The 14,597-nt window shown below is 49.7% G+C and overlaps 1 protein-coding gene across 4 annotated transcripts in view; it reads left to right on the top strand.

The window, feature by feature from the left end:
- The window catches only part of MBP (myelin basic protein), a 129,063-nt gene that overhangs the window by 90,756 nt on the left and 23,710 nt on the right, over window positions 1–14,597 (top strand). For 2 of the 4 annotated variants that reach the window (XM_014342323.3, XM_014342322.3), the window contains exon 4: window positions 5,388–5,465. The exons of the other annotated variants lie outside the window; for them this stretch is intronic. In XM_014342323.3, the coding sequence (XP_014197809.1) occupies window positions 5,388–5,465 (78 nt within the window). The remainder of the gene's footprint in view (window positions 1–5,387; window positions 5,466–14,597) is intronic. 4 annotated transcript variants of the gene reach the window in all.

The raw sequence follows: 14,597 nt of genomic DNA, 5'->3' as shown, positions 1-14,597 counted from the left end.
CAGCTGTCAAACCACACCAGACATGTATGGATTCGGGTTGCCCAATAAAGCGTTGCTATTCTGTAAGCATCCCTCACGCATACAGCATCACCAGTTTTGAAAGCTTGAACTATTCTGCTTACTTCAAGGTACAGAAAAAAAATGTACTTAAACTGTGCAGAAAAGATGAAATCACTGGATAATATGTATTATAAAATAAGCTTCATGTGAGTGACACTGGTTTAAGTTGAAATAAAATGGTGAAAGCATTGATATCAATCATTGTGACTTTATCTCAAAACGATATTGACACACATAGATGTTTTTCTTCCTTTATGGTAAGATTACAGCCTTTATTGTCTTAAATCTCTTATACTCTTCAATATTTTCAAAGAAAACATTCTAGTCTCAGAAATAGTCCATCTCTTTGCAAAACAGGGCTGGCCAATTATCAAGGACCCATAAAAATCAAAACACTTTCAAAAATTTTAAAAATAAAAAGATAATTTTCAGATGATTGCTTTAGGAATTTTGAAGTATCCATTCTTTTCACTATGGAGTGTTGAATATAGAAGATTTTTTAATGAACAGGCTTGCCCTTTGATGCCAAAGGCAAAAAAAAAATAACATTTGCACATGTGATCATAGAGCAGCTGTGGGGCATCCCGGGGGAGCGCACGCAGTGGGGATGTGATTGCTCCACTCAACTATTTTATCACAAAGTGTTGTAAACATGGGAGATGAAAGCTTAACTCTCTCTATACCCAGCTACAGACCCACAATGGCCCTAAAAATCTGGGGTATTCATTGGTGTGGGCTGCCATGGAGGAATTTTTGGTTTTGTTTTTATTTTTATTTGTTGTTCTGTTTACAAATCAGGAGAGCCCCCGTTTTTATATGCTAGGAAGGTCCTTGGGATAGGCCGAAGAGGTGTGCAAACAGGAGCAGTGGAAGGCCCGGGCCCTGTCTCTCAGGACCACGGCGGCCTGCCCCACACACAGTTCTGCTTCTCCCCATCTAGAACGAGGTTTTACCCGGCAGATTCCTGCCAGACTCTGAGTGGAGCCCCCCCATGACCCTATAAAAGGGGCTGTTTGTCCTCCTCCCACCCTCCTGTGCTCTTCCTCCCTCCCCTTGAGGGCACATGGCCGCTGGCACCACATGTGGGAGCCACCGCCCCCCAGCCCGGGAATGCCCTAACAACACCCACGCTTGTGTTGCTGGGAGCTGACATTCAAGAAAAGTGCATTAAAAATTCCTTGAGAAGGCATATTCTTTTGAGAGCCGTAAATGAAAAGTGCATTCACGGAGAACATGCTCCTTTGTTGTGAGAGGAAAGAAAGGACTGTTGTTGCCTTTAAGAAACAGGTTTCCCAGTTCCCTGGAATGTCAGGGTCACATGAGGAATGGGTGAGCACTTAGGGCCAAGATTGGCGTGTGCTTGGCCCAGCAGCTTCTCTCCAAGGGACCTCTCCAGCATCACTCTGTGCCAGTGCTCATATCTGAGGCCACTTGAGTGTCACGAGGCAGAGCCTGGAAACATTAGCTTTGGAAACCGTTCCTCCCTTTTTATGTGGAGGAAGTAAGGTTTCACAAGACACCTAAGCTGGACATGGTGATGTGCCACTTGGATAGTTCCCAAAGCAGAAAGCAGCCAGGACATCGCAGTACCCCACTTCTCCGTGCCGTGTACTTTTAGGGAGGTTTTCGAAAGCTAGCTTCTTACCGATGATTTTGTCTATTTTTCTGTTTTACGTGAAAACCTTCATTTATAACCTGCTCTTCTCAGCGTTCTTCTATTCAGCATTCAGTATGACTTCTATGCCTCTAATTGCGACTGTATGGAGAAGAACTGTTTGTCATTCAGTGCTGTGGGATATAATCAGTCCTGTAAATTCATCAGAATGTTCTGTTGCCTGATTTTTTTTCCATTGCATTTTAATTTCATTAAACATATTTTAGTTCTACAGTAACCTAATTCCTCATTGTTACCATGAGATCCTAATTCTGTAGCTGTGTTCTGTAATCCCATGGGGCGTGTACCATTTGGAGACACATGAAGGATACAGTAGACAGCACGGAGGGCAGCAGCAACACACAGGGGTGTCCTCCCTCCCCAGAGCCCAGTGTGCACACAGAACCAAATTCAATCTCATTCATCGTGAGCTTGCGTGGTAACTGATCCAGCCACTCAGTACCTCCATTGGATAAGAGATTTGGCCACAGATTCTTCTAGAGAAAATCCAAATGTGGAGGGTGCATTTGTTTCTGCACCCAAACAAATACCTTTTGAGATTTCTTATAGGCATTCCTCTCGAAGTCTCATTACTCTGATCAGTTATTGATCGGAGGCTACCCTGGCTCAGTCACCAGCTGCCCACTGTGTCCTTCTGTGGTCTCAGGAGCTGCAGTTGTCGCTGTTGTATGAATAGACGATAGTTAATTAGACTGGATGTGTCTGTACTGGCAGTGATTTTGCAACTTCCTCTGTATAAGCGATACATTTGTAAATCATGGGAATGTATTTGATGGTAATTGCCTGTGGTGGTTGTATCATGATTTAATTTTATTATGAGCTTTTGGCTTTATATATTTTTCTGCCTTTTTATGCATTCATTAAACAGTTTAACAGACCAAGGACAGTGTACTAATTGCATGCGAACTTCTTTAATTTGTCGTTTTTGGTTGCCCCCACCACGTCAGTGTGCTGTGTTGCCGGCATTTTCGTGGCCTGGTGACACAGCTGGCAGGTAAGTGTGAGCACCCGAGCTCCTGCCCTTCTGTGTGGGAAGGTCACAGTTGCTCACTCATCTGCTTTTACTACACAGAGACATTTTACTGTCTTCTCTCCCCTGACAGTTCGGTGTTCTGGTCTTTCTATGGTGACTATTCTGATTCTGCCTGAAGTTTCTTGTGTTTCTCTCAAAGCATCATCCCGCAAATGTTAGGGAGGGTGGACGCTGAGCAGACCTCACTGGCAGGTGCTGTCACGGACACAGCCCGCCCCACCAGCATTTCCTGAATGAACGTGCACATGGGTGCCAGTGCCCACAGGGCCCCCCGGGAGCTCACACACAACGGGGGTCACGGGAACCTTGAGACACTGAAATGAGGGGATGGTGCTGGCTCTCTGAAAGATGATAATGACTGTATGAGATGAAGCTGAAACTTGGGGTCTTTGAGAAATTAGAAACGAGTAAAGATAAGTGATTGGCTTGGATGCGGTCCTGCCTTTCATGTCCCATCAGACCCTCGTCTTAACTCATCTCCTCCCTTTAAACTCATTTGCATTTTAAAGCATTCATTTCTCTCATCGTTGATTTTCCTTTGATAAAAAGTCTGGACATTTGATAACAGGCAATTCTGATCGGTGAATTAGGAGCTTGGCTTGACATCTGAGGGAATAGATCATCCTTAGAAAAAAACACACAATAGCACTCATGAAAATCACTTAGATATTGATACAAATTTAAGAAGTGTGGACATTTCCCATCAAACCCTGATTCAATGTTTTTAAAAGTTTTTTCCTTTATGGCTATCAGCACACTCTTAATGCTCTGAAATCATCCTACTTCATAGAAACGTAGTAAAAAAGAAGAAACAGCTAAAGAACACTGAACTCTCTTGAGGGAGCCCCATACAAGTGGGCTTAGCACACACAATTTCTCCTAAGAGGCTATTCTTGCCTTTCGTCTTTGGCCCTTGCATTTGTCCTCCCTCTTCCTGGCTCCGGGAGTGGCAGGCAGCCGGGGTTACAGGTTGCATTTCCTGAAAACCATCAATGGGATGTCTTATGGCTACCCCAGCCACCTGCCTTCCCCATGAGTAGATGGGGAGTCAGTAGAGGGGCTTCACACCAGCCCACCAGAGCCACGAGAATATGCCTCACAGTGATGATCTTCTTTGTGAAGAAGAGCCATAGTAGGAGATGGAGGGAAAATAAATGGAAAGTTCTTCACTTGTTGGCTCTGTACATAGCGTACACTTGCTCACGCTCATGGACACCAGCTGATGGGAGTCACTGCTTATGAGGACAGCCAAGTGTCATCAACACAGCAACTCCCGCAGGCTTATCCACGGAGACATCCTCTAAAGTGAATACTCAATTTACTTACCTTTAATATCATGAATTAAAGTCACCAGAAATTCCTGCTAACCTAGAAATAGCCTCTCTCATGCAGGGAGAATCCATCAGGAGACGTACAGCTAAGCACACACTCACCACAGATTTGCCTCTGAAAACCCCGGTGTGTTCACTTTCCATAATACTTCTAGAATGCTCCCACATTCTTCAGTGTCGGAACTACTCTATTCTCATGCATACTCAGCTGCTAACCTGGTTAAAAGAATCCATTTCATCTGCAGCCAATACATCTCCTGAAACCTGTTACACTGATTTCATCTCTTGACCACTGTAAGTCTCCTCTTTCTCTTCTCTCTCTGTCTTCATTTTGCTGTAGCTGATAGTCAAGAAATAGACATTTCTTGCAGGGCACTTACCTTGGTCCTATAATAATAGTCTTTCAACTGCAGCCCTTAAAGTTCGTTGATATAGCAGATACTCTCGTGTAACTGACAAAGATAATACATTAAGTTACGAGCTAATGCTACTTAGGAAGATTTGTAGCCACAGAGCTCAGGTGAATGCGTAGCTCCTGCTCCTGCCGAGGAAGATTAACTTCCTGCTTATGTTAAATTCCTAACCTTCACCAGTACCAAGGAAGAATGTCAGCAAGAAAATCAACTTTAAGTAATTGGCTAAAGTGATTTTGAACAGTATTGCTCCTAAAAATTATTTCCTCGTGCTCTGCAGAAAATCGGAAAAGGTCTGTCCTCGGTTCACTGAACCTTCACAGAGCAGAAAAAGTTTCAACCTGTAAATCCAATGCAGAAGATAACACACTTGCTATAAAAGAAAAAATACAACTCTGCAAGTAAAGTGGAATGTAAAATTTATCCATTCCATGGTAGACGTCAAAAAACCCTTTTAGTGCACTTTGCTCCAGACCGGGAAAGGCCTTCTGCACTGGATCCTAGAAATCTTTCACAGCTGGTGCCTGCTGCCATATTAAGAACGCTTGGTCCCATTGTTTGATACAGGGCCTCAGAATAGACTTCGGAGGAGAGAATTCTTCCCTAAACTTTCCTTTTGCTCTCGATTTCCTGAGTCCTTCGGGGCGCATGCCTGCCCTCTGACCTCCCATCACCTCTTGCTGTTCCGTCCATCATCCATCATCTCCACATGCCTTCTTCTCTCCCTGTCGTCCTTCATCCTCCACCCCCCGCTCACTCCTCCTCACTCTGGGTTCTTGCCAAGCCAGCTCTAGAGGAGATTTGCTGGAGGACTTTGGGGCACTGCCGGCGGCGCCCACCCGGACTCACGCAGCCCACTCTGTGTCCCCCGGCAGGTACCCTGGCTAAAGCCGGGCCGGAGCCCTCTGCCCTCTCATGCCCGCAGCCAGCCTGGGCTGTGCAACATGTACAAGGTAAGACGCCGGCGGGTCCTCACCCATCGGGGCCAGGGGTGACCTGCCCTTGCCTGAGCTCTCAGCCACTGTCCCTCGGGGCAGGCAGTGTCACTGCCAGGGGCCCACCCCCAGCCTCCGGGGCATCTGTGAGGCCGTGAAAGCAGGGAGGCAGGCCTCCCCCAGGGAAAAGCAGCTGCAGAAAGAGACAAATGCCCAGGAGGGGCATGGAGGACCTGCCTTTCAATCCTTGGAGGGAATCGTCTGCAAAGGGCATGGCTGTCAGCTCAGGATGATGGGCAGCCTTGGTGAGAATCTGCCTCACTTTGCCGAGGCCTGAAGCGCGTGCAGGGGCCCGGGAGTGGCTCTGGTCTTGAGGGCTGGCCTGGTCTATGGCCACGTGCATACCCGAGTTTGCTTTGAAAACTAGTGCCTAGCAGACATTTAGCACTCACTAAACATGGGTTGAATTGAGCTCTAAACGATGAGTGTCCTTGGGACGTCTGGTCTCTCTGGGCTCTGTCCTCACCTGAGCTCAGCTGGGCTCTGCATAGGAAGTGGGCTATCACTGTGGCCTGTCCTCTTCTCCTTGTGTGGCTGCCACGGCTTCTCAAAGCACATAGGTGCCAGGAGCACTCACAAAGAAGAGGACAGCCAGGAGGAGAAGGGGAAGGGGACAAGCCCAGAGCTGGCACTGCCGTCACCGTGAGCAGGGCTGCCGTTTGCACACTAGGAGTGGTCACCGCAAACCTGCATCCACCAGGCCCCCTTCCAGACCCAAGCCACCACTGTCTGCACCTTGGCACCTGGCTTTTTAAGCATGGGAATATGCAAAAGATTGGAAACGTCTGCTCAAGTACTTAAATAGCGAGAACATTTCACAGCTGTGCTCAATGGAGCACCAAGTTTGAGGGAGAGCTGGGGTACCCCTCTTCAGAGGCCGGCAAGGGGGGACCATTTACACTCAGCAAGGAGCACAGGAGCACGGGGGACAGGACGCCTGTGGATGCCAAAACTTGGAGGCCCTGAAGGGGAAGCATCCGCCAGGTGTGGCTGCATGTCAGACATCATGCTAGTGCCTGGCTGTACAGGGCTGCACCGCCGCGGGCCAGGAGTGGGTTTATGAGGAATGAGGATGTGCCTGCTGGCCCTGGGATGGCCAGTCCAGGCAGTGGCTGGAAGTGCAGCAGAGGAAGCCAGGGCTTGGGGGCAGAAGGGCCCTGGGGGAGCCGGGGCCAGACAAGGGCCAGGTGAGAGACCCACGGTGGTCGTGGGACTTGGAGTGACTGGCGGCCGCGGCTGGGGAGAAGGATTTCTTCCTGAAGCCACAGGGGTGGAGGCAACCATGCACCCTGAGGGGGTCTCGGTGGTTTGGAAGCCCATCCTGAGAGTCTGTGTTTAACTTGAATCGTGTCCTGGTTGTGAAGCCACACTTGGTTTTCGAGGGCTCTCTTGGTGATGGAAAACATCACCACTACCCGCAGGTAGTTTCTGAGGGTCCCCCGTCCTTCTGGGAGGCCTCTTCTCTGGGGTGCACTGGGGCTGCAGCCACCTGGGCTTCACTGTGACCAAGATGGGGCTGCATGCACCAGCCCCTGCCTGGGAGGCACCGACCCTGCCGGCCCCACCCTGGAGAGCAGTGCTGGCGAGGAGGATTTTAACTGTGTGTGCAGGAATATCTGATGTGTGGGAGGGGTGAGCTAAGGGTGGCACAGCACCCAGTGTGTGACGCGCTGGCAGGTAGCGGCTTGGCCCCTACCCCGTTCCCTGCTCCACGAGAGGCACGCTGTCCTCAGTGGACCCTGGCCACAGAGAGATGGAGCCTTTGCCAGAAACCCCGTGTTGCCAAGCAGAGTGGAGAGGATGAGAGTCCCAGGCTTTGGTATCCAGATCATAGTAAGAAACTCAACAGAATGCTTCATTCCTCTTCTAAAAAAAATTATTTAGCAGGGAAAAGCAGCCCTTCTGTTCTCCACAGTTTCATCCTAGACAGGTTTTGCATATACCTTTAAAATCCTGGCCAAAGATAAGTAAATCCTCTACACAACGCCTTGTCCACGTGGCTGCCTGAGGCTCACACTCCAGGGCACACATGGAAAGGTGGTTATAAGTCTGCAGGCTTCCAGGACTCAGCTCCTTGTGCTCAGCACTTGTGCACTTGTGGACACCCCATTCTGGTCCAGATAGGAAAAGCAGTAGGGGTGTGTGTGTGTGTGTGTGTTTGTGTGGGTGTGTGTGTGGTATTCACATGTCTATGGAATGAAGGGAAAATGAAGATAAGCGTAAGTTGAAACTAAAGCCTGGGCAGGCTGTGTGGGCTCCCAGCGTTGCTGTTAATGGACACAGAACCCTCCCAGGGCTGCGTGCTGGAGGCCTCAACTTCTCCCTCCAGCCCCCTGAGCAGGGGCCGGCGACGCCTGGCTCACAGAGGCCATCTCTGCAGGAGGTGCACACAGAGGGTGCAGGAGGTGCACACAGAGGGTGCAGGCGGGCTGGTCTGAGAGCCCCCAGGGGTGCCCCTGCCCGCAGACGGTGGCAATCCCACGCCATTTGCATATTGAGTGGAAGAATAAGCAAGGAGCTTCCCTCTCTCGTCCCTGAGAAGGAGCTTTTGAGTTGGAATGTCTTCCTCCGGTACTTTGGGATGCTTTATTATTGCAAGAAAGTGGCTGTGAGGGCACCAGCCACGGAGGAAGGAATTGCAAGGCTGGAGGCACTAGATGGTTTTAAAATACAGAGGGATTTTAAAATGCAGGGATTCCTTGACAAAGGACCCTTGAAGTCAGCTCCCAACAGAGACAGAAGCAGCTGGGTGGAAGGCTCAGGCTGAGCAGTGCCAGGAACCAGCAGAGTCGGAACCAAGAACTCCCTGCCCTGCGGCTGACAAACGCCCACGGCGCTCACGCCCTAAGCTGAACGGAACAGAGGGCCTCCGCCTGGGTCCACCTCACCCTGTGTCCTCTCCCCCCCGTCTCTCTGTCTGTCTGCTTCCCCCTCTCTCCCTCCCTCTTCGTGTCTCTCTCTTCCTCTTCCCTCTCCCTCTCTGTGCAAACACACCAGGAGGGTAAGGGAGACACCCCAGCTATGAAATAGGCAACAAGGCAAAGAACAGCCTGGCTCCCGTGCTGCGGTGCCCCCTCCAGCATGGGACCCTGCTCCGAGCTCCCTGACTCCCAGAGACACCGGTGCTCTCGGGGCTGACAGGGCTCTTTTCTTTGAGGACTGGAAGGCGGGCAGCGGGAGCACAGTAGGGGAATACTGCGACATGCGAGAACCCAAAAGCAAGCTGGGGAAGCAAGGATTCTGAGGGGAGAGGAGCAACACACACGATGGGGAATGGCTGCTTGGGAAGTGGACCCACTGTTCTCTGCAGTTCCTCTGTCTGCTCAGCCCCTGCCTGCCCGCCTGCCTGTCCATCCCGTGCTGCAGGTCCCTGGAACCCGGTGCTGGGCCTGCACTGGAGGCTGGAGTGAGGGCGCCTGTGGTGCAGCTGGAAAGGTGGCCCCGGGCAGGGCGGCTCCTCTCGGCCCCGCCAACGGTGCCAGCTCCTCCAAGCTCCAGGCTCGGCCTGGGGCCCAGGACACTGACCTGAGCAGGAAGGGGCTGCTCTGGGCTTCCAGCTCTGCTCTGGGCTTCCAGCAGCCACTATCTCCGAGTCCTCGGACGTCCTTTCTGCCTCTTTCTCACAGACCCTTGTGCTCCTGGCCTGACTTGGAGGACACTGTCCACCCCTCAGCCTTGGCGCCCATGGAGGCTTCTGGAAAGACCTGCCCTGCCTCTGAATCCACCATCACCCAGCACACTGGCGTTTAGGAAGCAAAGCATTTTGTGCCATGGGAAAGCACAGGAGTGAGAACCAAAAATGCTTGGCTCAGGTCTCATGGCACTGCGTCATAGCCGTGGACCTGGGGCAGGTGTCTGTCTTCTCTGAGCTTCCTTCCCTCTCCTGTAAAACAGCAACGGTGGCAAAAGCGTCACCTGTCCTGCAGATGCTTTGGAACGTTGTGCTGATCAAGCAAGAAAAGCAATGCAAATGCCCCACAGGAGCCTCGTCCTCTGAAAACATTGGTGTCATCATAACCCTGCCCCAGTGCCACTCCACACTCGTGCTATTCTGGAAGAGGCCTGGCCACCCTCAGAGCTGCTGGGGAGGGCAGCGCTGGCTCTAAAAGCCCTGCTGGCCCTGGCCCCTCTGCCGCTCAAGGCTGTAGCTTTGGGTCCTCTGTGTTTCTGTGCTGGGGCCTTAGTTTCCGAAACTGTAAAATGAAAATCAGAGCGGTGAACCTCATATCAATCCCTGCTCCCACCATTCTCGGAAGGAAATGGCAATCAAGCCTCAAAAGCCCCATGGTTGGGGCAGCTGGACTAGAACTTCACTCTCTGGCCATCAGCTCCGAGTCATCTGCGTTTGGGAAACAGACGTCTCTGAGCCTCCCCCGTGGGAGAGGAGTCCCTCTTGCCATGAGGAAGAGGAATTTTTTCCGTGGGTCTCTCGGGACAAGGAACAGAGACCCTGCTTCCCGGAGCTGTGGTCATGAAGGGTGTGCTTCTGCATGGAGATGCCATGGCAACATGGTACCTGGGGGCAGGCTGCCATCAAGGTGCCAACCAGAGAGGCCATGGCACAGCCACCCGGCGGAAAGCACACAACCATTTTAAGGACTTCCTCGCCAATCTGACAGCAGCTTTCGCCTCTGACAGGTGCCATTTGTCCACCTCCGTTGCTTCTCCCTCTTCGGCACACTCACCAGGATGAGGAAGCTGGAACCCGGTGTCAAAGCTCTTCCTCTTTGAGGTTAAACCCAGATCAGAAAAATGCAGCCACTGAAAGGGTTTACTTAATGGTAGAAGCACAGGCTGCCGACCTTTGACTTGTTGTATCCTTCTGTGCCCAGAGCCTGAGCCCCAATGTGGGTCCCACAAGGTTTCGTGCCAAGAGGTCTCTGATACCGACCCCTGTATCACCAGCGGACAGAGGCAAAGGCCCCCAAAGGAGGCCAAGGGAGCTTCACTTCCCCATGAAACATGGGAGAGAAAACACAACCAGATATGCCCCGACCACATCTACAAAAGCAGTATCTGAATCTCTGCATCCAGCCTCACAGTTTGCTAAGAGGAGAAACGCTGATCCTTCCTGTCATGGGGCAAAGCAACAACCTCCCGAGTAGGGCACCAGAAGGGAAACCACACACACAAGCCATGGGTGCCAGCGGCTGCCACCCTGCAGCGCTCTCATTCCCAGTATCTGCAAGGAGCTGCATCCTCTGCAAGGAGCTGAGGTAACAGCCTCAGGTTACCTGAAATCTGCATCAGAACGAAAGGCTTGTCTGTGAATTTTTTCAGACATAGAGAAAAGCCCGCTATTCTGGATGGTGCACAGTTTTCTGTAAAGAAAGTAAATGCCCGTGACTTTCATTAACTCGTGCGAGCCGATGATTCAGGAATAAACATAATCTTCAACCCGGCAAAGGGCAAAAACACAGGAAAAACTGCATCTGTCATTCAGACAGAAAAGAATTCTCTCCAAACTGCAAAATCTAAAATGCCCTGATCTTGCTTTTAAAAAAAAATCTAACATACTCTCCTGAGGCATGGTAGGAGCTGTTTGACCAGAAATTGAATAATAGCTTCCTTGCGGCGGCGGGGGTGGGGGGGAACACATATATATATATATGTGCTTTTTTCAGAGGAAGCTATTATTTAACTAGTATTGTAACTAGTATTTAACTAGTATTGAAAAGAGAACCACAGTGTTCTGTGATTTCTCGGAATTGCCAGAGCATTATGAAGTCAGGGGGATGGGAGTAAGAAAAGGGGAGACACCACGGCCCACCATTTACAGTCGGATGTGTCGTCTCATCTCCAGCCTTGCAGACTTTGACACACATGTTCTGTCCAATAATACTGATTTCATTGGTGCCTGTTTTAGCTGCTGGGCCAGTTTCCATGGGAAACAGATACCATGACCCTAAGCTTCGGATAGTTTGCAGGGGGTCTGCTGTTTACCACTCCTACCGGTTTTTAGGTAGAAAATACGCACGCATTGAAACAGAAGATCCCTGGAGAGAAAGGAAGATGCTACGTAGGTGACTGTCTCCTTTGAGCATCTTTAAGGAGGATCATTTAATCACTTAAACAAGGTTTCTGGGGATGTCAAGGATCTCTGTGAGCCACAAAAGTGTGATGCAGGGAAAATGGCAGAAAAGGTGCATCTATTTCATCTAGAACTACATATTACGATTCCTAATTCAAAAAATATGCTGAAGAAGCATATTATCACTTTCACAAGAAAAAAATTATATCAAATATACCTCGGTTCTTTCTTATCATGGCAGCTCAGAAAAACAGTGACACCACGATCTTCTGTGGTTCTGAACAGGCCACACAGATTCATCCCTGAGCTCTCTGTCTCTGAGTTTTTTCAGATTAACTTCTGAGCTCTCTGGTATCTGCACTTCCTGAGAGTGCCAGAAGAATCAAATATTACTCTGGGAGGTAAAAAGAGTAAAAAGCAAATTCATTCGCCCTTCACTCTCAGGGCCACTGGTGAAACCGTCGAAAGGAACAGCAGAGGTCCCGAATGCCACTTTGTGGATGTGTGCAAAAACCCGCCACGTGCAACCTGGAAATTAAAGGAATAAGGACCAGGAGATATGTTGGTTGGTTGGTTTTCAGTCACATAGACAAAATAGGACAGTCCAGACGATGCCATCTGTCAGTCCTGAGGCATCACTCTCCACTGAAAGGAGGAACTGATGGGTCCTTTGTTTTAATTACATAGAAATGCGTCTTTTAAAATGACAGAGAAAATTGAAAAATCTCATCTCATTAACTACACTTGCATTTATTGTATCCATCAGTGTTTACTAGAAAATTAGTTCCCAATTATTTTGGTAAACAGCAGCAATTGAAGCTTCCCTCATTCCCTAGACACTAACTGGCATATGTCATTGACTTTGTCTACAGATACTAGTTTATTTTTCTCGTCTATGAGCACACTGTTAGTTCTAGTCAATAGCTTCATAACTTACTACAAGGTAAGTCTACAAATTCTTGTAATAAAATACAATTTAAAACTCCGTTCTTCTCCCTTCCCTTTTCCCTTTCTCCTATGACTAGCCAGTGAATTTCCCCATAGGCCGCTGACTTTCAGGTGGGTAACGTGAGCCTCTCATCCTACGTTCACTCCACAAGAGTCTCGCTTGGCATGCAGTCTAAAGTTCAAGCCCTAGACAGCTAGCAGCCTCTGCGAGCAGCTCCCTGAACCTCTGTGCATCTCAATATTCAAATCTGTAAAACGAGTGGTGACGTGGGAGCAGTGCTGAGTGATATTTCTGGTTTACGATCACACCTCGTGTTTTAAAACCAAGACGCCTTGCTTTCTCTATTCTGGCTTTGCATTGAATCCTTTTGGGGACACAGGGAAAAAATGTACATTCCTAGAACTTGGACCACTTACTTGATTAAGACAATGCCCATAAGGAAATCCCTACTGCATTTAGCCACTGGATGGTAGATGCTGCTCTCTGGGCATATTGAGATACATTAACAAAGAGACATTTTTCTAACGTGTCATTCTGCAATGACATCACGGACCACACGACAGAGGGAAGAACAGGTGCTTGCTAAGGCTCCACAGCCGAGTGCTGATGGGTGCATCTCTGTAGCAAAGGCCCTAATGGGAGGCCCAGGTGGAGAAAGCCAGGTGCATGGGACCCTGCCGTGGTTGCCTCCATGAGAACACACCATTCCAGGTTTACGAGAGGCCAGAGGTCTCCAGGCGGCAACTCCACATGGAGCCAACTTCCTGTGCTCCATCCCATCAGGTGGGAAAATGGGGCAGATGTTGTCAACACTCAGTTATTTGACCCACTTCCCCAAAACTGGCACATAATCAATACAAATGGGGAAACAAGATGTACTGTGTTAATACGTGTGATCTGGAAGGAGGCAGGTCATCTCTAATGATAGTTAGAAGATGTTCCAACATGGGGCTGTGTCAGTAAGAACACTATCGTGAGGGGAGGGTGTAGATGAGCAGGAACTTTCTTACAGGCTTTTTTTCTTTTTTCTTTTTTTTTTTTGAGATGAAGTCTCACTTTGTCACCCAGGCCAGAGTGCAGTGGCTTGATCTCGGCTCACTGCAACCTCCGCCTCCCAGGTTCAGGTGATTCTCCTGCCTCAGCCTCCCAAGTAGCTGGGATTACAGGTGTCCGCCACCACGCCCAGCTAATTCTCGTATTTTAGTAGAGAGGGGGTTTTGCCACGTTGGCCAGGCAGGTCTCAAACTCCTGATCTCAGGTGATCCACCCGCCTTGGCCTCCCAAAGTTCTGGGATTACAGGTGTGAGCCACCGTGCCTGGCCTCTTACGGGCATTTTCTTAAGTAAGTCATCCAAGTTCTAAGAATGCACACTTCTCCTTGTGTCTCCAAAAGGATTCCATGTGAAATAGGAGTAGAGACCTCCAATACCTCGCCCATCTGTTAAAACTGCAGCGTGGGTCCCTGGCAGGCTCATTAGCTGCCGTGGACTGCTGCGGAGTGGCTGGAGACTGTCAGGCTACGCTGGGCCGATCTTCTGGGTAGGTGTGTCTACACCCGTGTATCTAGTGATTTACTCGCCTCCGGAAGAGAAACGCGGGCACACCCCAGCCTGGGATGGCAGGTGAGGAACCCCCAAGCCCCAGCCCTGCATGGTCCCACCTGGAGGCTGAGATGAGCTTCAGGGTCCGGGACAGTGAGCGGGGACCCTGTAAGTGGGAACCGGGTGGGCGGGGACCCTGTGGGCGGGGACCAGGTGAGTGGGAACCGGGTGGGCGGGGACCCGGACAGGCTCAGAGCCATAAACTCACTAGGTCTTCACGTATTGACCTTATGATCATTGATTCAGGGAAGCAATTAAATTCCTCTCTCAGACAAAGAACTAAGAGCTTGAACTATTTTTTTACCAACCACAAAACTCCAGGCACCCGTGAATATTAATCTTTTTTCAAATTAATTGTAAACATTTCTTCTGAGAGAGAGTGACTCCATCAACGTATCTCCTTTAATAAAATCCGAGTGGAAATGATGCTGCCAAGAAATGCCTTGGCCCTGCAGCCGCTGATCATCAGATGCATCGGGCGGCAACTCATCTGTTACTGCTTCCCAGTG

This window comes from Pan paniscus, chromosome 17, assembly GCF_029289425.2.
Source record: "Pan paniscus chromosome 17, NHGRI_mPanPan1-v2.0_pri, whole genome shotgun sequence".
Taxonomy (NCBI): Eukaryota; Metazoa; Chordata; class Mammalia; order Primates; family Hominidae; genus Pan; species Pan paniscus.
The sequence above is the reverse complement of the archived record's forward strand: the minus strand, read 5'-3'. Positions and strand labels throughout refer to the sequence as shown.